This window comes from Equus przewalskii, chromosome 29 (assembly GCF_037783145.1).
Source record: "Equus przewalskii isolate Varuska chromosome 29, EquPr2, whole genome shotgun sequence".
Lineage (NCBI taxonomy): Eukaryota > Metazoa > Chordata > Mammalia > Perissodactyla > Equidae > Equus > Equus przewalskii.
In genome coordinates, this window is record NC_091859.1 from 34,881,866 (window position 1) to 34,907,851 (window position 25,986).

At 55.4% G+C, this 25,986-nt stretch overlaps 1 protein-coding gene across 2 annotated transcripts; it reads left to right on the top strand.

Annotated features, from left to right (window-relative positions):
• Positions 1-1,611: 1,611 nt before the first annotated feature.
• Positions 1,612-25,828, top strand: CSF2RB (colony stimulating factor 2 receptor subunit beta). 2 transcript variants are annotated; one of them, XM_070600621.1, is made up of 14 exons: positions 1,612-1,711; positions 8,553-8,801; positions 9,807-9,930; positions 12,326-12,516; positions 15,731-15,882; positions 15,967-16,135; positions 16,680-16,815; positions 16,977-17,134; positions 18,289-18,428; positions 19,397-19,559; positions 20,652-20,742; positions 20,969-21,026; positions 21,883-21,986; positions 22,669-25,828. In XM_070600621.1, exons 2-14 carry the CDS (start codon positions 8,726-8,728, stop codon positions 23,792-23,794), a joined length of 2,688 nt encoding a protein of 895 aa, XP_070456722.1. In that variant the 5' UTR covers positions 1,612-1,711; positions 8,553-8,725; the 3' UTR covers positions 23,795-25,828. The 2 variants fall into 2 exon arrangements, with proteins under 2 accessions (XP_070456722.1, XP_070456723.1); XM_070600622.1 differs by having other exon boundaries at positions 16,000-16,135.
• The last annotated feature ends 158 nt before the right edge of the window (positions 25,829-25,986 follow it).

The window sequence follows — 25,986 nt, forward strand, 5'->3', positions numbered from 1 at the left end:
TTTCAAGCTTCAGGGCAGTAGAAATCCCCCGAGACCTGAAGAAGTCCCTGCAGCCCAGCCCAGGTGTCGGCCTTCTCAGGTGCCAGGGCCCCGGGCCAGCAGTGGGCCGAGCAGACGGCGGGAGAACTCTGCCCACCTTCACCTCCGGGAGGGCCTCTCCCACGACTGGGCTCCTGGGGACCAGGCCTGGGTGTGGCCCCTTCTGGGGTCCCCAGCCCCCAGCCTGACCAGCACAACAGAGGAGCTCAGGGAGGACGGGCTGGATGGGAGCGCCTAAGTAGGAAGAAAGACCCTGCACATCCCTTCAGTTCCCTCCTCTCGAGCCCTGGACAGACCCCGCACCACCTGTCTATGATGGAAGGGACTGCACACCGGCAGGAGTGTCCCCAGAGAGCTCCCGTCCTACAGCCACCGCTCTGCCCTCCAGCGGGGGCTTTCTCTGCCCCGGTGGGGCATTCCAAGCTGTTCCAGGCCAGGCGTGCCCTTCCTGGCAGGAGGAAAGCAGAGACAGGCCAGAAGTCCAGCGGCTTTTTTATAGGTTCCCAGCCCCCCGCGCGCCCCTCATCCCTGCCCCTGCCCCTGACCCTCCGCCCTGGGAGGCATCCTCCTCCTCTCTCACTCATGTCTGCTCAGAGGAAACAGCACTGCTCTCTCTTTCTGCCTCAGGCTCCAACCTGGCTGCACACGGCACCGATACTCAGCCTGTCTTTATTTAAAACTTCCTATTTTGTTAATTCCGGATTTGGGGCATTAATTCTGATTTTTTTACAATGTTGCATTAAAATATTATTTATCTTGATTCTTGAGTGTTTTGCTGCCTCCCTGAATTTTACGCTCAAGGGGTGCCTCCCTCACTTTGCCTTAACCCCAGCCCTGCCGTGCTCAGGGAGTTACTCATTGAGTCACTCATTCGTTCATTCATTCATTCATTCTACACGCAGTCACTAAGGGCCTCCTCTGTGCCAGGGCATGTACTGGTTGCTGGAGAGAGAAATGTGAGCCACACACAAGGCAGGGTTGGGAAAAGACAGCCGTGAACACTGAGGACCATGGGGCAGTGTGGGGAGATGCAAGGCAAAAGGACGCGAGGGGAGTCAAAATAGTACTGGCCACACATGGGGGTTATCGTGCACCAGGCTCTGAGCTAAGGCCTTGCTGCACAGCATGCTTTGGTTCCCTCAATCCTTTGGGCCTTCCATGTCTGTAGATGCTTGTAAGTAAATAACAGATGGGGGTCCTGAGACCTGGCAAAGTTACATGCAGGTAATTTGCACAAGGTCACGCCGCGAGCAGTAGGGGAGGGGGAGTCCAGCCCAGGTCCGTCTGGCTCTGGGCTCTCACCTGCTCTGGTCGTTGCAGCCACCTCCCCCTGCATCCCCCTGGGGGTGTCCGGGAAGGCTGCATGGAGGAACTTTGCATTGAGCTGGCAGTTAGAGGGTGCGTAGGAGTTCACAGGGAGACAAAGTGGGGTACAAGCACAACATTACAAAGTCAGTGAGGCTTAGAAAAAAGTGGCTATCTTGCTGTCCACGATTCTGGGAAGCTGGGCAATCTTGTGAAGAGTCACTTGCACAGAAACAGGCCTGGGCCAGCATCGCTTCCTCTTTCTGCCCCTCCGTTTCCTAACGACGTCAGCATAAATAGGAAGCGTGAGAGGCGCTCTGCCGCCTGGAGACTGCAGCAGAAGGGCTGGTCTGTCCAGCGCAGAGAGGTATGGCCCGGCTTTCGCGGGCAGGCTACGGGTGGGGTGGGGAGCGGGGGCCGCGTGGGCAGCCTGGGATGGAAGGGCCAGGGAGGGCCTGGGGTTGAGTGGGCAGGGGAGCTCTGGGGCCCAGGGAGGTTAGAGCTTTGCCTCTTGGGAAGACCTGAGCCCAGACTCCTTGGGCAGCCAGTGGGTGAGGAGACAGCAGGGGGTGCGGACCTGCCGGGCTGCTGTGTGAAGAGCTGGGGAGGCTGGGCCTCACTGGCAGGATCCAGCTTTACTGACAACAGGGAGGTCGCCTGAGGTGGAGGGGAGCTCAGGCTGGGAGTCAGACATCTGTCTTTGCTTTGTCACTAAAGTGTTGGTGAGAGTGTCTTCTCCTGCCCTGGGCTTCTGTCTCCTCGTCTCTGGAGTGGGAACAGCACCGATAGGTCATGACATCCTGGTTTAGAAGGAGAGAGAGTGTGTGTGTGTGTGTGTGTGCGCGCACGCACATGCATGCGTGGATGTCCACAGGGATGCAGGGAGGCAGAGAGCCTGGAGGCGGAAGGTGAGGCCTGGAGCCTTGCTGTGCTCCAGCCCAGAGCTCGGGGAGCTTGGGAAACTGACTTTGGAATTTGAGGAGGGCCAAGTCCCTCGCCCAGGACATATTATTCCCGCTCTGGGAAGGGTTTTTCACTATCACACTCCGCCCTGAACTGCTGTTGCTTAGTGGGGTTTGGGCTCGGATGTGCACGTCTGTACCCAAGTCTGTTGTCTGGGTGGGTGGGCATCTGGGGGTGTCTGCATCAGGGTGTGTGCAGGTGTGTGCATTTGCCCTGAGGATGGGAGGACAGGTGTTTCTATGGGTCTGAATTGGAGTACAAGGCGCCAGTGGCAAGTTGCATCGCATGTGTGCAATTTTTAGTCATCAAACGCCCTGCTGTTATCTTTTTGCATATCCGGATTCTAATTTTCTCTACTGGCCATCTCTCCTGCTTTCTAATAGTTTTATAACGAGTAAAATCTATCCCATTAGCTTTTGCTCACTCTTGTTTTCATTCATCAGTTTTACTTACGGAGTGCTGTATCCACCAATACCGCAGGATATTTTGTGAGTTACTTAATATTAATCAAGTAAATACGTGGATATCTGCTTCATTAAAAATTAGAATGATCTAGAATTACACAGCATAAAAGATAAAGTCTCATTCATCCTGATGCCCTAGCCCCACATCCACTCTTTTTACCATATGTATGCTTCCAGAACATTTTCTAAGCATGATATAAGTATACAGTTTTTCTTTGTATGTAAATGGAATTATAACACACATACTGTTCTACGACTTGTTTTTTCATTTAATATTATATTTCAGACAACTTTCCACAATAATACACATTGATTTAACTTACTGATTAACCCTAAGAAATACGTGGCATTTATTGGTATGGACACTCAATGATTCACCAAATGCCATATGGATGAACACTTAGGTTGTTTCCAATTTTTCCACACTTATGAAAGTGTTTCTGCAGCCCAGATTCCTAGAAGCAGAATTGCTGGGCAAGAGATTTCGCAGGTTTAAAATTTTAGTAGATATCATGAGATCATCCTCAAAGCAGCTGAATTAACGCACAACCCCATGGTTGTGCATAAAAAGGCCAATTTCCCTTTAGGAAAACGAGCAATCTTTTAATTGTGTCCAATGTAATGGATGAAAATTATCTGATTCTTACTTCTGATGTGCGTGAAAATCTCCTCTGTCCATTTTTTGATGGGTTCTTTGTCTTCTACGAATTAACTTTGGGTGATTCATTTATTATGTGTATTAGCAATTTATTTTCACGTGTTGAAAATATATTCTTCCGGATTATCACTTGTCTTTTTTTTACCATGTTTAAGATATCTTGCGTCGTATAAAAATGTGTTAATTGCTTTAAGTCAAATCTGTCATTACTTTTTACTTTAAGATTTCTGGATTTGGTGTCTTGTTCAACTTCTAAGATTAAAGAAACATTTTTAATGCTTTTATCATTTTAGTTTTGGCTTTTAGATCTTTAATCTGTCTAGAATTTGGAAGGGTGAAGTAGCGTGTAAAGTAATAATCTAACTTAAAAAAATTATCAGGGGCCGGCCCGGTGGCACAGCTGTTAAGTTTGCACTTTTAGCTTTGGTGGTCCAGGGTTCGAGGGTTCAGATCCCAGGTGTGGACCTACGTACTGCTTGTCAAGCCATGCTGTGGTGGCATCCCAAGTATAAAGTAGAGGAAGATGGGCACAGATGTTAGCTCAGGGCCAGTCTTCCTCAGCAAAAAAAGAAGAGGATTGGCAGCAGATGTTAGCTCAGGGCTAATCTTCCTCAAAAAAAGAAACATTATCAGCTGATTGTCACGATATCATTAATTACGCGTGTGCAGCCCATCCTCTTTCTTCAGTGACTTGAAACTCCATTATTACTTCCCAAATTCCTACTTGGTTATTTTTCTCACTGTCTTCTGTTCCATTTGTCCACTATTATATGCCTTACTATTTTCTCGCTAATAGAGCAAGTCTCTCATGTTTGGTTTGTTATAATCCAGAATCAGTTTATCAAGCCTGTTAAAAATCCTTTGGAACTTGGATTCAGAGATTATTGAGAAGGAGTGGCCTCTGGAGATGACAGTAGCAGACAGCATTCTCCTGTCTGTGCCTTTGACAGGGACGGCACTAAGATTTCCCTTTGACTCCAATGTTGCAACAGGTTTCCAGTAGATACCCAGAAATCCCAACCTTTCTTCCTTTGCTGAAGTTTGTTTGTTTAATCAGGAATGGCTTTTGTATTATCAAATATTTAGGAGCGTCTGTCAAGATAAACTCACCCTTTTTTTCCTTTTAATCTGTTGATCTGTTTCCTTTCATCATAAATAGATTTCTCAATGGCTCTCCATCCGTTTCTGGAATAATCCCAATGTGACCAGGCTGCATTCTTCTATTAAAGTCTTTGTCAGATTGTCCTATGAAATTGTTTTTGTCTGGAACGAATTTGTGTTTTGCATTTCCAGTTTTTATTGCTACCGTTAAATTTCTTCAAGAGTTTGAGAATTTGGGTGTGCGTGTTTATTTTGCGCGAGAAGGCGTTAGGTTTTTCTCTTCTCTTTTCTCCTTCGCTCTCCTTTTCCCTTGCCTCTCCCCATCATCCTCTTGCTCAGTGCTTAGCTCTCACTCTTAGTGATTTTTAACCTTTATATTTTTAACATGCATATTTAATATATATCTTCCATTAGCATTTGGGCTTAACCTATAAATGCTTCTTCAAAACAACGCGAGATCTTTTGCAAGCTTTCAGTTCTCCTCTGCTTTCCACCCGCAGCCTCACCACCACCTCCCACGATAAAATCATCTGAGTTTTACTTCAATATTGCTATCATGTATTTATTTATTTTCACTTTATACGGTAAAACTTCTTCTTTACTTAACTACAAGTCTTATTGGTTTCTTTTCTCATGCCTGATTCCAGTATCACACGCTAGCTCTTTCTTGGACATTTTTTTTTCTGAAATAAATCTGAGAGTAATTTTTTCAGAAAAGATCTGAAAAACTTTCTTTCTCCTTACATTTCTAAAATGTTGTGTGTTTTTTTGCCCTCGAACTTCAAAGTAAGCTTGACTTTTTATTATTCTAGGTTTAAACATATTTTCCCTCAGTATTTTCAAGACAGCACTATCTAGAGTTCTGGGTCGCTTGTGAGAAAGTCTTGCCAACCTGACCCTTGTTCCATTGAAAAGAACCTGTTTGTTTCCTTCTGGAAGCTTCTAGGATTATGCTTTTGTTCTTGGATGACTGAGAATTCACCAGTGTATGACTGGGTTTGGCACTATTAAAAATGAATCTTTCTCTTCAGTTAGTGGACTCTCTCCTTGTAAGCTCCCTGAGATTTTCTTCTATTTCCAATTCCATCTGTTTGGTTGCACATGGAAAATCCCCAAACAACAGTGGCTTAACAATACACATTTGTTTTTCCCTCACATAACAGTTGTCCAGAGATAGGCCGTCTCAGGCTGGTACGGTAGTTCTACAGCAGCAAGAGGGATCCAAGTTCCTCTTCTTCTGTTGTATTATCCTTGTATATGGCGCCCCTCCTGGACGTAAACTTATGGTCCAAAATGGCTGCTGGAGCTCCATCCATCACTTCCAAGTTGCAGGCTGGAAAAAAGAGAAAAGGCAGGAGGGCAAAAATGGACCCTTTCTACCTGAGCCAACTTCCTTTAAAGCAGCCTTTTTTGGAAGGCACACCCAGTGCTTCTACTCGCATCTCCTTGGACCCCATTTAGTCACATGACCACACCTAGCTACAGGAGAATGTGGGAAATATAATCTCTTATTCTGTGCAGCAATAAGCCCAGCTAAAACCTGAGTTTCTGTCACCAAGGAGGAAGGGGACAGCTAGGTAGGGCTGACACTGTCTGTCATTCCTGCTCTCAATTCTCTTTGTCCTCTGCTTTCCACCCACAGCCTCACTGCCGGCTCCCACGATAGAGGCTGGAGCTCCTGGACGCCTGTTCCGGGCCTCAGCTTTTCTCTAAGGTTTTCCACCTCCTCGCCCATTTGCTCTGTCTTCAACATCTGCCTTTGTAACACCATCATTTGTAGCATTCATTCTGTGATTTGACCCGTAATTGAGATTTGTTTTTTGATTATGGATCTCATACCTTCAAATTCAAAGAACTCTGTTTATTTGTTCTTTTAAACGGCTCTGATGTCTCAAGTCTCCCTGAGGCTGCCAACTTAAATGTCTTAAAGTTTTGTTCTGTGTTTGCTGTATCTGTGCGTGTCCACAGAAGTGTCTTTTGAGACAGCATATGGCAAAACGGACACGCATGACACCGACGGTGGGGAAATTCAACCCCAGTCCGTCCCTTTCCAGTCGAGGATCGTGGACCATTTATTTAATGTCCCTATTTCTGTTTCCTCATCTGCAAACCGGAGATTCTAACAGTAACCTGCACATGGATGTGTTAACGTCTGAACAGCGCCCGGCTCACAGTGAGCACTTAATAATTGTCAGCTGCCGACACGAATTCTCTGCGTGCACGTAAATTTCATGCTTGTGTCCTTTGATGACACTAATTTGTTTTAACCGTTTATGGTGTAAAGATAATAATCTGTTCTCCATAATTTTGGCGCTTTTCTTTTTTTTGCCCTTTGTCCTTAGCTTTTTGCTTCTACTATTTTTCTAAAGTACAGAAGATTTTGCTTTCATGTACTATCTGCCAGCCTTTGTCTCTCTGATTTTTTTCCACTGCTTTTAAGCTTAAACAGTTGAAAAGTATTTGCTTCTATGGTCTGCAAGTTTAATACGATTTGACTTCTTACATTTGAATTTTTAATTAGCCTGGTATTTGGGGACTGGCATGAGATAGGGCCTTGGGCTGCTGTGTTTACGTTGTTACCCAATTATCTTAGCACTTTTTATGATTCCACCACTTCACATTTATTCATGATTTCTCCTTCATCATACAGTACATTTGGGGTAAAATAGAGTTTCTCTGGTCAGTATGGCCACTGATCCATCCTCTGCGTATATGTTTGTTTGTTTGTACGCACACAACAACACAACTGCTTTACTTATCAGATCTTTGTAATAAATTTTGCTATTGGGGTAGAGCCTCCTTATCTTTAAAAATCTCATGAACTGGCCTCATATATATATTTTTTCTTCTGAATTCTTGCAAAATTATCTTGTTAGATTTTGATTGGAATTGTGTTCAACCTATCACTTATTTGGGGATGAATTTCTTTCTTTACACATGTAGTGTTTCTACTTATGGTCAGATCCAAATAGAAGCTCTAAACTTTTAGGCTGGTCCCAGGTGGGCACAGCAAGCTGCACCAGCCCACACAGACGCTCCCTGGCCTACCCCGCGGCCTTGCCCCCGTCATCAGGCGCTAAAGTGGACAAATACTCTCCCCCAGCTCCAAACGAACCTGCTCTTTTTCCTATCGGACCGACTGCTCTGTCAACATCGCCGCGTGTGGTCCTCCTCACAGCCACCCTGTGAGCTAGGTGGACCTGTGCCCATTTTACAGATGCAGAGAGCAAGGTGCAGGGAGCATTGGTGCGTTAGCCCAGGTCACGAGCATGGGAGGGGCAGAGTCTGTGCTGAAGGCCAGGTTGGCTGAGCCCAGAGCTCTGCTCTTCCCACCACAACAGCACTGCTCTGGGTCTGAGTGTGTGCACGCGTGCGCACCCGTGTGTGTGCACGTGTGCGTCTTGAGTGAGTTTCAGACAATCTAATGGGGAGGAAAGAAGCCACGGCCATCTGTTGTGCTCTCCTGGGTACTTCCCAGGGCTGGACAAAATGAAAAGAGGAAATCCCCAGCCTTCTGCGGGGAAAAGGGAACCGGCATTCAGAACATGGTGTGGGAGGGTGACTTTAAAGGGAGGAGGACGGGGACAGCACCAGGTCCAAGGGTGAGAGTAAGTGTGTGAATGATCGTACATGAGTGAGGTCACACCCAGGGGAGGACACACCGGCCCCCAACACCCAACGACCCCAAAGCAGGGGTGGGTGAGCGGCCCATGGGGAGCTGGGAACAGATCATATGCCAGGCCACCCGCTCAGGCTTTCCCCTCGCCGGGGCATTGCCCAGGGGTACCCGAAGCTCGACCCAGCGAGAACCCACTTCTTCAGAGGTCATTAGTGCATCTCTCTCTCAGTCACGCCCCAGCCCCTGACTCAGGGGAAGGGACTGTCCCAGGTATCAGGCCGAGGCAGCCGCGGGGCGGGAGCCCACGCAAGGCCACTCCTGGCTTCACTCTACAGCACAGTCTGAGTCCCTGGGGCTACAGGATGGGGAGGGGGCAGCTCTCAGCTGATACCTCCGTCCCCAGGCCTAAGGAGCACAGCCCTGGAAGGAGGAGTCACAAGAGCCCATGACATGGGTCCGACCTGGCCGTCTGCCGGAGAGGAACATAAGATTCCAGGGCAGTGAGGACCCTGAAACAAGCTCAGACCTGGACCTACCCTGTGCCGGCCCCGTTCTCATCCAGACTTGACCTCAAAGATGGTGCTGACCCAGGAGCTGCTCCCTGTCGCCCTGCTGGCTCTGTGCTGGGGGCTCAGTGTGGCAGGGGCCCAAGGTGAGACCGATGCTCCCTGCCCTGGTCTGACCCCTCCCCACTGCTGGGCCGCTGTCCTGAGGAAGCTCTCAGACCCTATGGGCTCCCATCGTCCCTCCCTCCCCCCTCCCTCCGCCCTCCCTTGCCTCGTTTCTTCTCTCTCTCTGATCTTCCCTGGCGTCTCCCTCTTCCTCCTCCCACACTCCTGCTCATTCCTCTCTGGCCTCCTGTAAACTCCATCTCCACTTGCATCCCTTCTCTGCCCACATTTCTCAGTGTGGCATTCAAGGCCTCTAACCTCCAGGCCAGCGGTTCCAGTCTTTTCTCTGCCCCTCCTCCCCCACCAGACACTCTGCTGCTCTGACGACGACCTTGACCGGCTCCCATCTCTGCGCCTTTGCTCCTGGGGGATCCTTGGTCTGGGGGTCTCTCCCTGCTTTGGCCCCAGCATCCTCCTCCTGCCTGGAGGCCCAGCTGGGACGCTCCTTGGGCTCCCGAGGCCCGCGAACCCTCCTCCCCGGGGGCTCCCAGAGAACTTGGCTTCTCTGATAACCGCTGGAGCCACAGTCCCTTCTCCCACCATCAGGCCCGGCAGCTGGCCAGGAGACCAGGGTGGGGAGGTCAGGGAAGGGCTCCGCCACGCTGCCTCTTAGAGGGGCTTTTGTGCCTCTCCTCCCAGGCTGCCCCGAGGGTCAGGGCAGGGCCTGTGCCTGACGCACGTCCCGTCCTGGGGTGGGACGGAGACCTGGTCCAGGAGCAGGACGCAGCTGGGGCTCAGGGAACGCTCTGTGATCGACCAGAATATTCTGTTTCTCTCCAGACAGCAGGGTCCGCAATCAGGACCCTCACACACACAAAGCCCCCGGCCCCGCCCAGGGCCCCTGGGTTCTCTGCCTCGCTGCCGGGAGCCTTGACAGGACTCTGGGGGACCCCCCAGTGCCCGGCGCCCGGGAGGGGCAGGGAAGGGTGGTGGCTAGGACACCTGGAGGGGAGAAGTGTGACCCCTTCCTGTGTCCCCCTGGGCAGGGACCGTCCCGCTGCAGACCCTGAGCTGCCACAACGACTACACCAGCCGCATCGTCTGCAGGTGGGCGGACGCGCGGGACGCCCCGCGGTTCCTCAACGTGACTCTGCACCGCAGGCTGAACGAGTGAGCGACACCCCGGGGGCCCGGGGGCAGGGAGGGGCCCCACCACGTGGGGCTGTGCTGGGTGGGGGGCAGAGAACAGAGGAGGGGAGGCACCGCCTGGGAGCTCCTCCTCCGGCGGGCGGCCTGCCAGGCCCAGGTGCTGGTGTCTGATGTCGGGGTTTCCTGGAAAAGCCGTCTACACTAATGCGGTTGATGATGGTGATGGTGACAGTCTCATTTCATCACAAATTAACGAAACCGCCCCACGGAGCGTGTCTCAATCCACTGTCACTGTGAGGCAGGCAGGGCCGGGATGTGCCGCCCGGTTCACAGAGGAGGAGGCTGAGGCCCTGGAGGTGAGGTCCCTCCCCCGGCCACACGGTGGGCGAGCGGCTGAGAGGGACCAGTGTCTGGCCTGCGGGGTGGGCTCTGTGTCTCCCCGAGGCCCGGCCACCTCCAGGGTGTGGGTCTGCTCCTCTCTCCTCACATGGTCTCCTGGGCGCATGCTGTGTGGGAGGGATCCTCACACCATTCCGGGTTTGGGGAGAGTCTCGCTCACCATAACAGAGACCATTAAACAGCCAGCGTCACAGGGCGCCCCCCAGAGCCGGCTCCTCAAACCCCCAGCATCGCCCCTCAGCTCTCTCTCTTTCTCTCCCGGGAGCCTCCATGCTCCTTCTCCACTCTCCTGAGTCCCTGCTCCACCTTCCCCCCTCCGCTGTGACCCCTCCTCCTGCCCTGAGACCACAGACACCCCCAGAGGAGAAGCTCCCAGCCCCCTCCACGCTCACCCTGCCCCCACATCTACCCGCCTCCCGGGATCCGCCTGTGGGATTTCCTGTTCCTGTCCCTTCTGAGGCGGCAGCTGGGGTCCCATCTGGTCTTGCTGCTCAAGGACATTGCTGCCACCAGGGTTCCCACTCTCCCTGTGCCGTGGTTGGGCCCTCCCCCAGGATCATCCCCAGTCACTGAGCCCACGGGCCCAACCGGCTTACAGATGCCACCCATGGCTGCAGGCACCTCCTGACCCCCCTCCTCCGGCCGGGGCCACCCTCTTCTTCCCTTTGAGGTGACTCTCCTCTAAAGAGTTGTCTACACCACTGTCTCCAGTGCCTTTCCAGTTTTTCTCTCCTGAACCCACTCCCCCCGGATTCTGCTGCCCCCACCGGGCCACCTGAACGGCTCCTGCCAAGGGCAGCCAAGCCCTCATCGGTGCTGAGTCTGAGGGTCGGTCTCAGCCTTCTTCCTGTGGCCCCGCGGGCAGCCCCCGGCTCAGAGGGATGACTGCGTCCTCCCGGAGTGCCTGCCTCTCCTGCCTCCCGGCCCCCACACTCGCCCCTCTCCGGGTGTCTCCCTGGCCGGCCCTTTTCTGTCTCCGTGTCTGCTCCCTTCTTTAGTCTCAGTCTTGAAGGGGGAGGTGGGGAGTCCCTGGACCCCTAGTCTGATGTCTGACCCGGTGGGCGGAGACCCCACCTCAGGCTGAGGGCTGACGCTCTCCACACTCTCCAGCCGAAGCTCCAGGCCAGCAGGTGAGCTTGCCTCTCCCCACTGTCCCTCCGATAACAGGTGTCTGCAACCCCAATGTCCTGAACCAAATTCCTGCTCTGCCCGCAAGGTGTGCCCTCGCCCAGTCCCCCCATCTCACTTCACCAAATGGGGGCTCCTGTGGCTTCAGCCACACAACTGAGGGCTTTTTGGTTGTTGTTTTTTCATCTCTCTGGCCACTTTCCTTCCCCACCACGACATCCAACCCATCAGCCAATGCCGTCAACTGGATCTTCAAACAGAACCTGAATCCGGCAAATGCTAAGACCATCGCCCTGGTTCAAACCACATCCTCTTGCTTGGATATTCTAGAAGCCTCCTAAATGGGCTCTCTGTCTCCAGATTTGCCATCTCCCCTCCACCCAATCTATCCACAACCCAGCAGCCGGAGGAATCCTTGCAAAGCATACATCAAAATATGTTACTCCCTTGCTCTGAACTCTCTAAATTTTCCTGACTTATGGTGAAATCCAAATTCCTTAAATTCCCTTTAAGTGCTGGCCTCCCGTTCCCACACTCAACTAGTCTCCTAGACCTCCCACCCTCACGTACTCCACCCTGTGCACACTGATTAACTGCTTAGTCATGGAGCACTGCAAACCTGCACCTGCCCCAGGGCCTTTGCACTTGCTTCCCTTTACCTGAAATCCCCTTTCCCCAGAATTTGCATGGCTCCTTCCCTCACCTCCTTCAAGTTTCTGTTCAAATGTCACCTTTTCCAAGAGGTCGTCTCTGTCTCCCCATTTCAAAGTGCATCCTCCAACCCGGCCTTTCTGGTCTCCTCATCCCCCTTTATCGGTAAGCACTCAATAATGTTTGTGAATGACTCATTCTTCTTCACACTGAACTGACCTGTGTCCCCTCCTAACAGGGAGCCCCCGCAGCCAGTGGCCTGCCATCTCAGTGATGACACGTCCTTGTCAGACCACATTTATCCCAGCTCTGTGCCCAGAAGATGCGTCATTCCCTACAACCTTTTCGTCCTTGCTGACAGAGACTATTTCTCATTCCGACCAGACAGGCCTCTGGGTGCCCAGCTCAACATCAATCTGGCCCAGCATGGTGAGGCCCGGGGGCCCTGGCCAGGAGTGGTCCCTGTGTGGACGGTGGGCCCTACGGGTGGCTGGATGGCAGGAGGCAGGCCAGGGAGCGAGCGTCTTCCAGGGGTGGAGACCCTGGCTCGGGGTTGGGTTTGGTCTCCTGGGGGAAGAGTAGGTGGTCTCCTTGTGATGGGGGCGTTGGAGCAGGTACAGCGTGAGGGGCCCGGTCAGAGGCACCTGCCCCACCTCACCCTGGCTGCTCCACCGCCTGCCAGGACACTGCCTGCCAGCACTGAAGGCGTCCCTTCCAGAGCATTCCTTCCTATGCAGTCATAAATTATATCCTGAAAACTCTCCCATCAACATGATTTCATCCAATCTTTGCAACAACCCATCGTATAGATGAGGCACTTGAGACCCAGAGGGGCGACATGACTTTTCCAGAGCGCCCCCTCTGGGCAGTCCTGACAGTGATGGGTCAGACGTGCCGAGCGCTTGCTGCACTGCAGAGACGGAGGTCACCACCTGGTGGCCCTCGCTGAGTGGCCCCAATGTGTGCGCCACGTGTGCACAGCGGCCTATGAAAGCCAATGGTCTTGAGTGGGTGTCAGTGATCACTTTACATAGTTAGGCTTCCTTTGACTGTAGATTAGACAGAAATATAATGAGCACTTCAATCTCATTAATTCAATTTTATCTGTGCTTAGAATGAGTCTAAAATAAAGGTGTGTGTGGGAGTGGTCATTTTTTAAAGTTAATGAATATTCATCTTCATTAACTTTAAAAAATGACAAGAATCCTGCAGCTGGCTGGCTTTTAGGAAACACTGCTTGACATTCTCTAATCATCACAATAATGCGTGATGTGAGCGTGTGCTACTTTTTTAACCCCCTTTGACTAACGATGAAACTGAGGCTGAGAGAGCAAGAAACTTGCCCAGGGGTACCCAGATGCTGGTGACTTTAGCACCCTGGGTCCCAAACCCTGGGCCACCCTGCTGCCCTTGCAGGTGTCAGAGGGGAGGGGGCTCGGCCGCTGTTTCCGGCCTCTCTTCATCCCCGTGGCATGAAGCTGTTGCCTGGAAGAGGGGATGGGCAAGGCCGTGGTGCATTCATTTCAAACAATGTCTCAAAATGTGTGTTGGATGGATGAGAAAGAGGACGCTCCAGGTGGAGCTCAGGTACAGGCTGGAGAGGCCGGAAGCACCAGGTGTCCTCTTGAGTGATGGCTCACTGAAGGCAGGTATGTGCCACGTGCTGAGGGGCAGGGGGCAAGGAGCCCTTGGGGGCTCAGGACTGGCTTCCCAGATGAAGAGCTTCCCAGGGAGATCTGAAGGGTGGAAGGAGGAGAGAGCAGGAAGAGCGCTTCCGGCAGAGGAAACGGAGGGTGCGAAGGCTGGGAGAGCCCGGAGGGTGAGGCAGGTTGGAAAAGCGCTAATAACTGTGTCCCGGGAGCATCAGGGTCAAGAAGGCTGGACAGTGGGAGGAAGGAGAGGGGAGATGCTTCTGTGCCCTGCAAGGAGGTCACCAGTTAGGTGGTGGAGAGCCTCTGAAGGGGAGGGACATGATCAGACATAGGTGTGAGGATGCCGGAAGTGGGCGATGTGCAAGGTAGATGGCAGGGGCTAGGAGGGGGCAGGAGGCTGGAGCCGTGGGAGAAATGATGAGGCTTCAACTGGGGTGTGGCCAGAGGATGGGACACAAATCAAAGTTAGAATCTGCATGCAATTCGTTCACTATCTGTTCTTTCCTGGAGCACCTACGTCACCAGGAGAGGAGCCAACAAGCCAGGCAGTATCCCCGCCCCGTGGACCTATGGCCTGGTGACAGGGAAGGCGTCACACTGGAGATGGGGAGAACTTAGCACTGGGAGGGGAGGGTGGCGTATCGCCCCCTGGAGCGTATGTTGAGCAGGAGGTCAGTCCAGCCCAGACCGTTCTGGCAATGATTCTGGGAGGTTGCGAGGGGCTGGGGAGGGGACAGACGGACGTCTGATCTGCTCTGAGACTCCCACATTTGGAGATCTGGACATTTCGCTTCCTCTTTCAGTTTCTCCAGCCGTGAAATGAGCTGGTGGGCTAAAATCCCTCAGGTGGGATGAATAGGTTTTCGGTTGAGTTCCCAGTCGGTTCGATTGGTAGCAGCTTCCCAGAGCTCTGTGCCGAGAAGGGTACCCTCCATGTCAGGCTCAGGGGCCAGGCGCACAGCCAGTGATGAGTGACGCCTGCACGGTGGTGGGCCGTGAAGGGGCGCCATGTACCCCCCATTCTGGGCTTAGGATTTTCTGAAGGTTCCAGCTCTGACAGGCTCTCGCTCACCGTGTTCAGGTCCAGCATGGGACAGTTACATCTCGTTTGGGCTCTCTCTGAATTTTTTGGGTTTGAAAGTCATCCCTCAGCATTTAGACACAGAAGCTTCAGGAAGACAGGGGCCATGAATCACTGAGTCTGCTCGCCAACCCTGTCGGTCCCGGCAGGTGTTGACTTGCTGTTGGTTGATGGAATGATTTCAGGAAAAGTCTCTGGAGGTTGCTTACACGTGTTTATTCATTTACTCACTCAATCATTCGCTCACTTTGTCTCCCAAATTCCCTGGACCACAGCATCTCAGGCCCTGGGAATAGGGAAGGGGGTCAAGACCCAACCCCTGTCCCCCACGGGCTCCTCGACTACCCGGGGTGGCAGACATGGATACACATAAATCCTCCAGCCTTGTAAGGACCACACAACCGGCTATGGTGGGGCCAGAAAGGGCAATGGATTCTGCCTGGGGGACTGTCTGGGAAGATTCTAGAGGAGGAGACGTTTATGCTGGGCACCGAGAGGGCAGCACGCTGGGCAGGGGGAAAGGGAAGGAGAGCGGGCAGCGGGAGAGGCAGCGACGTGAGCCACAGCACGCTTTGCTGGGAAGGAGGCCACACAGGCCACATGGTGGGCAGTGGGGGCCCAGGGGCAGAAGGAGGCTCCTCTTACAGTTTCATTGTCAGCACCCCTGACGGAGCTCGTGTTCTGTGTACACAGCAATCTGCACAGCTAGGACCACGTTCCCACTGATCCCATGGTCCTGCAGCTGAGGGCCTAGGGCCCACGGAGGAGAGGGGTCTTGTCTAAGGTCACTGATCTGGTGGGGGCAGTGCTCCACCTGGAACCCAGGTCTGTCCACACGAAGGCCAGCAGGGCCTTGACTGCTGAGCAGGCTTCCAGCCCCTCATGGGCCCTTTGCTTCCTCTCCCTCCAGTGCAGCCCCCCGCCCCCAAGGAGCTCCAGATCACTAATGCCAGGGACCATTTCCTGCTGACCTGGAGTATGGCCCTTGGGGATTCCCAGAGCCACTGGCTGTCCAACCTGGAGTTTGAGGTGGTCTACAGGCGGCTTCAGGACTCCTGGGAGGTAGGGACCATGGCCAGCTCTGCCCCCAGCCCACAGGGACGCAGCCCAGCCAGCACATGCCCCACAGCCCCTCTCTCTCGACAGGACGCCCCCACCCTCCTCTCCGACTCCTTCCAGGCCATCCTGGGGCCAGAGCACCTGCTCCCCAGCAGCACCTACGTGGCCCGAGTGCGCGCCCGGCTGGCCCCAGGCTCGGGGCTCTCAGGACGGCCCAGCCAGTGGAGCCCGGAGGTCCGCTGGGACTCCCAGCCAGGTAACGAGGTCGAGCTGGGGCGACCCCCCTCTGCAGGGAGGGGGTTGTTACAGCTCCCAGGCAGAAGGGGTCCAGGGGTCCACACTGCGTGATTCCCCGGACCTCCCATGCTGCCTGTTTGGAGCCGCTCCCCGGGACCCCCCATCCCCAGGTGACCCTGCAGAGGCGGCAGCTGCAGCTTACTCACTGCTGGGCCCCAGGGTGCCACACACGTTCTGACGGGGAGCAATCCCAATAATAGTGACAGTGGCCTTGCGAGCAGCTCTGCTGTCCTGCAAGCTGTACCGCGTGCAGACACACCAGCGTCACTGTGTGACACCCCTACCCTGGAACGTGGACGCTCTCCCGTTCACACAGGCGTATGGAGGTCCACGGAATTCTCTCTGATCTGTGCTCACCCGGCCGGCAGGTTCAGGCTGACGTTTAAGCCCTGGGCTCTTTGGCCCCACGGCCCGTGGTCTCTCTGCGATGAGTCTCATGGTGGCCGCTGAGAGCCGGGCATGAGCGAAGGAGGGAGTGAGTGAGGGACTGTCTCCCATCCCAGGGGACGAGGCCCAGCCCCGGGACCTCCAGTGCTTCTTCGACGGGGCCACCGCGCTCAGCTGCTCCTGGGAAGTGAGGACCGAGGTGGCCAGCTCGGTCTCCTTTGCCCTCTTCTACAGGTCCAGCCCCGACGCGGGGTGAGTGCCCCCTCCTCTGTGCCCTCCCCTCCTCTGGCCGTGCCCTCTCCAGGCCTCCTCCTGGGTCTGGGGGCCCCAGCAGCAGCCTCAGCTCATCCCGAGGTCTCGTCTCCCCCGTGGTCCCCGCCTCCCCCCGTCCTCACCTCCGCTGTGGTCCTCAGGGAGGAGCAGTGCTCCCCAGTGCTGCAGGACCAGCCCGGCAGCCCCTACATCCTGCACCGATGCCAGATCCCCGTGCCCGACCCCAGGACCCACAGCCAGTACCTCGTCTCTGTTCGGCCAAAGGAGGAAGAGAAATTTATCAAGAGCTCAGAGAACAGTGAGTTTGCCCCCAGCCTTCTGTGCGAGGGTCTTGGGACAGCTCTGTTTTATTGTGTAACCCAAGTAAACTCAGGGCTCCTCATGGCCCAGTCTCCACGTGCGTCACTTTCAACACAAATTGGTCCGCTGAGAAAGTGAACAAAAGTGACTCTAATCTTTGTTCAAGGTTCTCAAGAAGCAATATACAACAAAGACAATGGCAACTCCTAGGAAGGAAAATTCTCTTGATAATCCCTAGGAACACATCCCTAAAATCTTTTGCCTCTGTTCCTTTGGCTCTGCGTTCCTCTAATTCTGCAGCTGCTCTGAAGCTCCTACTGGCCAGCAGGGCTTCCTGGTCCTCCCACCAAACTTTCCCTTTCACTCACTGATTGGATTGTTCTCTTTTAGGTTTCCAGAGTCCTCCACTGACTGATATTTGTAGTCTTGCTCTATGATTTACTTCTGCAATCAGGGAAGGGGTGCGTGCAAATAAATTGCAATTCCTTGTGTGTTAACATCTCTGATTCCTGTTATGTAGCAAGGACCCCAAGCAAAGGAAACTCCCACGTTGCTTGATCACGATGACCAAGCTCTTCCACCCAGTCTGTGCCCTGTGTCAGAAGTAGCAGCCAATTTCCCCCATGTCCCCTGGATTTGAATCCGCCACTTGCTCTCTGGGAATCTGCTGGGTTGCCATCTTTGTCCCTACCGCTCAGTAGCTGCCTGTCCTTGGCAAGTTACTCGATTGTTTTGGGGCTCAGTTTCTCCCTCGGTAAAATGTGACAAGTTGATGGCACCTACTACATAGAGTTGTTATTGGAATTAAGTGAAATAAGTCATGCATGTTGAGCATTATAACAGTGCCTAGATCATAGTCAATACTGTAGGATAGATCCAATTAATAGTGATTTTGTTTTTACTGAAATACTAGGAGCACCCCATGCTTTGGGTCAGCTCACTACAAACGAATGTGTCTCAGCATCTCCCAAGGGAAGGGGTGCTCGGGTCAAAATAGGTGACATGGTGAAGTGGGGGCACAGGGACCCCGAGACGGGCAGGACGTGGGTTCTGGGCCAGTGGAGGTGGCACCTCTGACCAGCATGGAAGACAAGGAATGTTCGATCAGAGGAATGTTAGGAACATGTTCCCTAAAAGTGTCCCTCCCTCCAGTCCAGATGCCTCCCCCGAAACTCAATGTGACCAGGAGCACAGACGGCTATGTCCTGCTCTGGAAAGCGGAGGAAATGATGTACAAACACATAGGCCATACCTTCCAGGTCCAGTACAAGAAAGACACAGCCTCATGGGAGGTGAGGGCCTGGGCCCCGGGAGGGGCTGGTGTGGGGAAGGGGCTGGGAGACAACACACAGGAGGGCGACACCTGCCAGGTGCCTGGCTCCCAGCAGGTGACCCGCAAGAGGAAGCCACTGGGACTCGGTGTCATGACCCCAGGTGGTCAGCAGGTCACCGTCCCATCCCTTGGTGAAGGAACTGAGGCTCCCGGAGGTCATGTGACTTGGCCAAAACTAACACAGCCGACTCAGAATTGCAAAGGGGGCATAGACGCCAGGGTGGGGAGGGCAGAGGGACAGCTGCATGAAGGGTTTGCCAAAGTCATAAAGGGGACAGTTCTTCAGAGGAATCTCACCTGGACTCAGACGTGCAGCTGGTAGAGCAGAGCAGCTTCTGTGGAGTCAGGCAGGGCCCCGGCCGGGGCTCCGTCTCCTGCCCCCACCCCCAGGCAGCCCTCGGGGCTGTGTCCACAACCTGGGGCTCCACAGAGCCCAGATCAGAAACCTGGCAGCCAGCCCCAGCCATTTAGTCTGAAAGTGGGAAACTGAGGCCAGGAGGGGTGGGTCAGTGGTGGAGCTGGGAGTGGGCCTGGGCTCCTGAGCCCCGTTCTCAGAGCCCAGAGTCCAGGCATTCTGCATCGCTTCCTGGGGAGCCAAGTGTGTGCAGGCTGCCCCGGGGGAGCTGGGAGGTTGAGGGGTCTCAAAGCAGGGGGACGTGTTACTCCTCGGAGTTCCTGGGCCTCAGTGTTGTCACGTGTCACAGGGTGCGTTGCGGGAGATGCAGCCTGGTCCTGGACAGTGCTGTCCCCCGTGGGGCTGGGCTGGTCCTCCATGGTGGGAGTGACCTGGGGATGTGGCTCCAGCTGGGGACTGGCACCTGGCAGGCAGGCTGGGGTGCTGGGGCGGGAGGGGCTGGCTGCTGGGCCCTCGTGCACCAGGCAGGCTGCCTCACCTCGGCCTGCCTGCTCACACACCTGCACCCACAGGACAGCAAGACAGAGTTGCTCCAGAACGCCCACAGCATGTCCCTGCCACGGCTGGAGCCCTCCACCAAGTACCAGGCGAGAGTGAGGGTCAAGCCCGCCCCCGGGGGCTACAACGGGGTCTGGAGCGAGTGGAGTGAGGAGCGCTCCTGGGGCACTGAGTGGGGTAGGTCTCCCCGGCCACCTCTCCCCCCGACCCCTGGTGCAGCCCAGCTGGGCAGAGGACAGGAGTGATACAGACACAGAGATGTGACCCAACCCCACCCAAGCATCCTTCCCTACCACCTGTCACTAGTCATTGGAAAGGGACGCCTGGTGAGCAACACAGGCTTCAGGTGAGGTCCTGAGAGGCAGAGAAGAGCAGGTTTCCCCATCACTCCTCCCTCAGACCAGACCTTAGCCCTCTAATAATATGGCCCACGTTTCATTCGCTGTTATGGCAGCCACTGACCCAGTGACCTCTCAGCCTGAGTTCCTGTTGCCATGGCAGCAAACAGCAGGAGCCGCAGACTGAGGCCTGGGACCAGAGGTTCCGGTCTGATTTCTTCATCTTCCCCACTTCCCTGCTCTGGCTGCTTTTGTTTCTCCCTCACATTTCCCCACAGGGGCCACCCGGAGACAAGGCAGGACTAGGTCCCCGAGGTGGCTGAGGAGAGGATGGAGGAGGTGGGGAGCAGGCACCCCAGTCCCAGGCAGCCCGAACATGGGAGGAGCCCCAGGGAGAGGGCCACAGTCAAGAGGAAAGGAGGGCTGGACATCGGGCCCCGGGGAAGGAGAGCCGGGGAGTCCTGGAGGGCCCAGCCTGTCAGTAGCTCCAGGCTGCCCGGCAGGAAGTGTGGGGGCTCCTGATGGGCCTCTGCACCTGCTGGTTCCTCCACCGGCACGGCTTTCCCCGTCTATGCCTCTCCAATCCTCCCGTTCCTCGAGGCCCAGTTTATATGCTGCCTCCTTTAGGAAGCCCACTGGGATTGCCATGGGCTGTGGTCACAGTCCCACTGAAGTAGCACCTCCGGCTACAGAAAGGCTCACCCCACGGTGCCCTCCTCAGCACTTGAACGCTGCATGGGGTGCAAACCAAGGCCCTCTTCTTCTTGTTTGTGTCTGGTATCTCTCCCTTTTGCACCCCCCTGATGCCCTGAGCTTTGGGACCCCTGAGCTGGCACCGACCACGGTAGGGCCCTGAGCATCCACCTCCTGAGCCTCCAGCCTCTCCCTCCCGAGATGCTAACGCTCCTTTTCCCCCCTTCCCGCCCGGAAGAACTGCCCATGTGGGTCCTGGCACTCATCCTGGTCTTCGCCACCCTCGTCTTGCTCCCAGCCCTGCGCTTCTGCGGCGTCTATGGCTACAGGTAAGGGGACTCCATGATGGGGGTGCAGTCCCCAGGTCCCCAGGGGCTGCCAGGCACCCACAGCCGGCTCCCTCCTGTCCCTGCCCTGCCATCCACTCCCTGAGGGCCATGGACAAATCCCAGCCTCTCCCTGAGCCTCAGTTTCCCCTCTGAGCTTGGGGAGTGTGGGCATGGCGCAGTGACCCACAGGCCTCTGGCGGCTGTCACCTCCCCACTGTCTTTCCAGGCTGAACCGGAAGTGGGAGGAGAAAATCCCCAACCCCAGCAAGAGCCACCTGTTCCAGGTAGGAGCTGCCTGGGAGGGTGGCTGGGTGGGCGGGGCTCCTCTGCACCCAGCCCCTGCCCCAGGCCAGGTCCTCCTCCCCTGCCTGTGGGCTTGAGGGCTGGGGCCTGGGCAGCCAGGGAAGGGGCGGGGAAGCTGCAAGAGCCGGGCCAGCACCTGCCGGTTCATCCCTGCCGTCCCGGGCCCTGCAGATGCCCAAGGGCCCTGCCCCCGGGGCTCCCAAGGACCAGGGGAGAGCTGAGTACATGGGGACAACAGGAGTGCAGGGTGGGCTCAGGGAGCAGCTAGTTCTACTGGGGATGGGCGGGGTCATGGAGACACGTGGCTTCCTGGAGGACAGGATGTCAGAGCTGAGCTCTGAGGGTCCGGGGTGGTGCCAGGTGGGAAAGGCCGCTGCAGGCAGAAGGTATGTGAGGCTGGAGACAGGAGCCCTGCAGGAAGGGCAGTGGGCTGGGCAGTGAGGCTGGGGCCACCACGGGAGGCTGCGATGACCTCGGGGTGGGCGCCCACACGATGGTGAAATGGTCCTCCGGTCAGGAAGGCGTGGCCGGCTCTGCCCCTGGAGGGGCCCTGGCCAGTGTGGGTGACAAGGGGTGAGGGTGGAGGCAGCATCACCCAGATCAGCAGACTCGAGGGAACTGGGGCCCCCGCCTCGGATGCAGAGGACCCAGGGAAGTCCCAGTCTTCTCTGGCCTCCCCTTCCTGGTGTCACAGGCCCAGGCTGGGCCTGACCAGGCTGAGATTCCTCCCATGTCTGGGGGCTCACTGAGGCCTCTGTCACCCCCTGGCCCTCCCCCCACCGTTGGTTTCTCAAAGGCCCCCACAGCCACAGACACCAATGTCCTTTCTCTTCCCAGAACGGGAGTGCCAGGCTGCGTCTCCCAGACAGCACGTGGACCCTCAGCAGCAGGAGCTCCCCACCCCAGGGGCCGTGGGGCGGCCGCTTCCCTGAGCTGGAGAGGTGAGTGTCTGGGCGTGGGATCCCTGGAGGGGAAGGGGGACACCATCGTGCACATCGAGGGCTCAGAGGAGGCAGCCTCGCGCCTGTGGCCCCTGAGGAGAGATCCTTGGAGGCTGGTGTGCACGACAGCAAGAGGCGCCCCAGCTGGACAGCGGGAAGAACCTCCTGATTCCTGGGTCAGGGAGGGACCTCAGACTTGACCCGAGGCGGGAGACTGGAGCAGATGGCTTCTCCCTGCTCTGCTGCCCAGGGTGACCCCACAGTGCCTTGACCTCTGGGGGTGGCTGAAGGACTGCTGACCCTCATGGCATCAGCATGCTGCCCCCAGCTCACCACTGACCCTCAGGAGAGGTGACTACATGCCAGGGAAGCAGGAAGGAGGGAATGACCGAGCAAACACAGGCTCGCAGTGCCCGGGGCCCTGACGCTGGGGCTGTCAAGGAGCAGAGGGTGCGAGGGTCACCCTGGCAGAGGACACCCTGAGCAGGAGCACGGGGGCTGGTGGGCGAGGTCCACGGGGACACTGAAGGGATGTCCAGCGTCCCCTCTGGGCCTGCCCCTGTCCTCGCCCTGCTCTGTGCTCCCTGTGAGCCAGGGTGTCTGCCCCCACCCCAAGCCTGTGTTGGGCCTGAGGCTTCTGCCCAGGGTGGTCTCCACATCTCTTCACCTGTTCTCCCCACAGGGTGTCCCTCATAGACTGCGGGCACAGCGAAGTGTCACCTCTCACCACAAAGGACCCTAAAGATGCCCAGGACTCACCATCTGAGCCTGACACGACTCTGACCCCCTCAGACCTGCCCGCCGAGCGGCCCCACAGCCCCCAGCCAGGCCTGGCCACCCCCTCTGGCAGGCCTGAGAGCCGGGTTTCTGGCTTCGACTTCAATGGTCCCTACCTGGGGCCACCCCACAGCCGCTCCCTGCCTGACATGGTGGGCCCACTGGTGGCCCCACAGATGGACATGGGCCAGAAGCCGCTGCCTTCAGGGTCCCTGGAGTACCTGTGTCTGCCTGCAGGCGGGCAGGTGCAGCTGGTCCCTCTGTCCCAGGCGATGGGACAGGGCCGGGCCCAGGATTTGGAGAAGAAGCCCAGCCCTGGGGCTGAGGGGAGCCCCTCCCTGGAGTCCGGGCCAGACCCCGTCCCTCCCGCACCTGGGCTGATGGTGGACGGTCAGGGTCCAAAGGACAGCCCCGCAGCTCTGCCCACTGCCTCTGGGGGCCCTGCGGACAGCGGCGTGGCCTCTGGTTATGTCACCACGGCCGACCTGACCTTCACCCCACCCACAGGGGCCCCGTCTGTCTCCCAGGCTCCCCGTCTGGGGCTCCCCTCAGACCAGAACGACAGCGTCTGTCCTGGACTAGCCGGTGGGCCCCCTGGAGCCCCGGCCCCCATGAAGCCAGAGTTTGAGGGCTATGTGGAGCTCCCTCCGACCACAGGCCAGACCCCCAAATCCCCTCTGGTCAGTCCTGCTCATCCTGCCACCAGCAGCCCCGTCCTGAGCCTGGGGGAGGCCCGGGCAGATGCCGCCCCCGCCTCCCCACATCCCGAGGGCCTCCTGGTCCTGCAGCAGGTCGGCGACTACTGCTTTCTCCCTGGGGTCGGGTCCAGCCCTCTCTCACCCCAGATTAAGCCCTCTTCCCCGGGTCCCTGTCCTGAGACTGGGGACCTGGAACAAGTGCTCCAGTCCAAGAAGCCCTCGGGCCAGGCCGTTCCCCAGGTCCCCGCCATCCAGCTCTTCAAAGCCCTGAAGCAGCAGGACTACCTGGCTCTGCCCCCGTGGGATGTCGCCAGGCCTGGGGAGGTGTGCTGAGCCCCTCCAGACCCCGGGGAGGCGAGCGCAAGGAGGGGCGGCCTTCTCTCCACTTTGCTTTTCTCTCCCCCCAGCCCTCGTCCCTTCCACAGTCATTTCTGCAGAGCCAAGGGACGGCTTCCACATCGGGGCAGACAGAGCCTGGGAGAAGGGTCCACCACTCGCCTTCTCCCTTGACCTTCAGCCAGTCGCTTCTCTCCTCTCTCTGTCCGTGCGTCCCTCCACACATGGGCACACATACACACACACACACATTTTTCTTTCAAGTTACGTTGATTTTAGGTTCTGAATTATTAGAGCGTTCCATCCATCCTCATTCCATTTGCCCTCATTTTCTTTTTTACCAGGTTTTCTTACTTTTGCCATTTTCCTCTTTCTCTCTTCACTGATTTATTATGAGAGTCAGTTTGAGGTCCGAGCTAAGCGTGTTCTGAGCTGTTGTGGCACCGTCAGAGCCCACACGGATGCCGCCAGGGCTGGCCACGTTGGAGGACCTGTGTCTGCGGCCTGTCCCCAGCAGCGCGAAGGCACGGGACAAGAGTCCAGCCCAGGAACAGGAGGCAGGAGGCACAGGGAGGGGCCGTGGGGGGGGTCACGGCTGGGAAGAGCAGCCCAGAACTAGGCACGCTCACAGCTGTGCAGCCGCAGGCCTGGTGGCACAGCACCTGTGTGGATTGTCACTCCAAGGAATGGGCGTGGTAAGGGAAGAAGTGTTCTGAGGTCACGGGGAGCCCTGCTGGTCTCACGGAGGGGACTGGGGAGCAGTGCATAGAGGCCATGGAGCTGAGCATGCTCCGTGCTGCCTCCGGACTGAGAAGCTCTTTCCACACCAGGCTGGTGGGCCCGGGGAAGTTCGGGAGGGGAGGGGAGTCGGGGACCCAGGACTATTATAGAAAACCCGGCAAAAACTGCTCAGCAAAGAAAAGTGATCCAAGGGCATGTACGCTTTCAGGCTTACAGTCCGAATTGTCTGGCTGCCCTCTCTCCAGAAAGACCTCACAACTCTCACTCCCACCAGCCATGGACAGGGGGCTTCTGGTCTACCGTCCAGACCCATACGGGGGATTATGGTCCTCTGAAATCTGCCTTTCTGATATGCAAACAAATGGCATTATATTGTTGAAATTTGCATTATTTGATAATTATCAAGTTTGCACGTATTTTCATATGTTTCTTGGGCATTGGCATTTTTTTACTGGGCTAAGCTCATTACAGTCTTTGTTCTGCTGGGTGTTCATCTTTTTCTGATTGAATTTTTAAAACTATTTACGCATGGCCTTTCATGGATGGTGCAAACCTTTCCCCCAGTTTGCGGTTTGTCTTTTAATTTTGTATATGAAGCTTTCAGTGTCCACAACGTCAGCTTTTCCGTATCGTCGAATAGATGTACCGAGGATCTCCTTCCGGGCTCCACTTTTGGTGTCAAGATTGCAAGGCCTTCGGACCTGCTTCAAAACTGCATTTGTCTTAATTTATAGTTTTTCTAGTTCTTTTTGTGTTCCGACCTTTTCATGTGAAATTGTAATGATTTTGGAATGTAAGCCTGTGCGATGAAGAGCTAGCTTTTTGTTTTCCTCCAACAAGTCGCCAAGTGTCCTCGTGACATCTGTGGAATTGCTCACGTTTGGTCCGTGTGTCTGAAAAGCCACTTTCATGATATAAAGTCCCCGTATGTACTCAGTCGAATTCTAGGCTTTCAATTTTCTTACGTTGTTCTCTAGATGACACCCCACAGCTCTGACATTCTAGTTTTACGTTTTAATAAGTGGCAGAGCAAACGTTCCTGTCACTTTTGTTCCTGCATCCCCGTGCATTACAGCAATGTTTGTGGTCAAAGAAAATTACAAGCAACTTAAATATCCACCAATCGTGACGTTGATAACAACATTTTAGTACATTCTAAAGTAGAATCCTGTGTTAAAAATGAATGAGGTGGACCCACGTCTTAGAAAGGAGTCCAAGATATTAATCCCCAAGTATCCAGACATTGGTAACTGAAAAAAATTGCAATAAAATATTTTTACTAGAAAACAACACCCACCCCTAAACTTGTGTGTGTGTGTTGGTGAAGATGGGGAGGGGGGCTATCGGAAACCACAGCTGCCTCGAGGAGGATGAATTCTTTTAAGCAAAAGGGCCTTTGGTCTTTGAGGCACACAGCGAGTTTGGGGACAGTCGAGACGAGAAGAGGA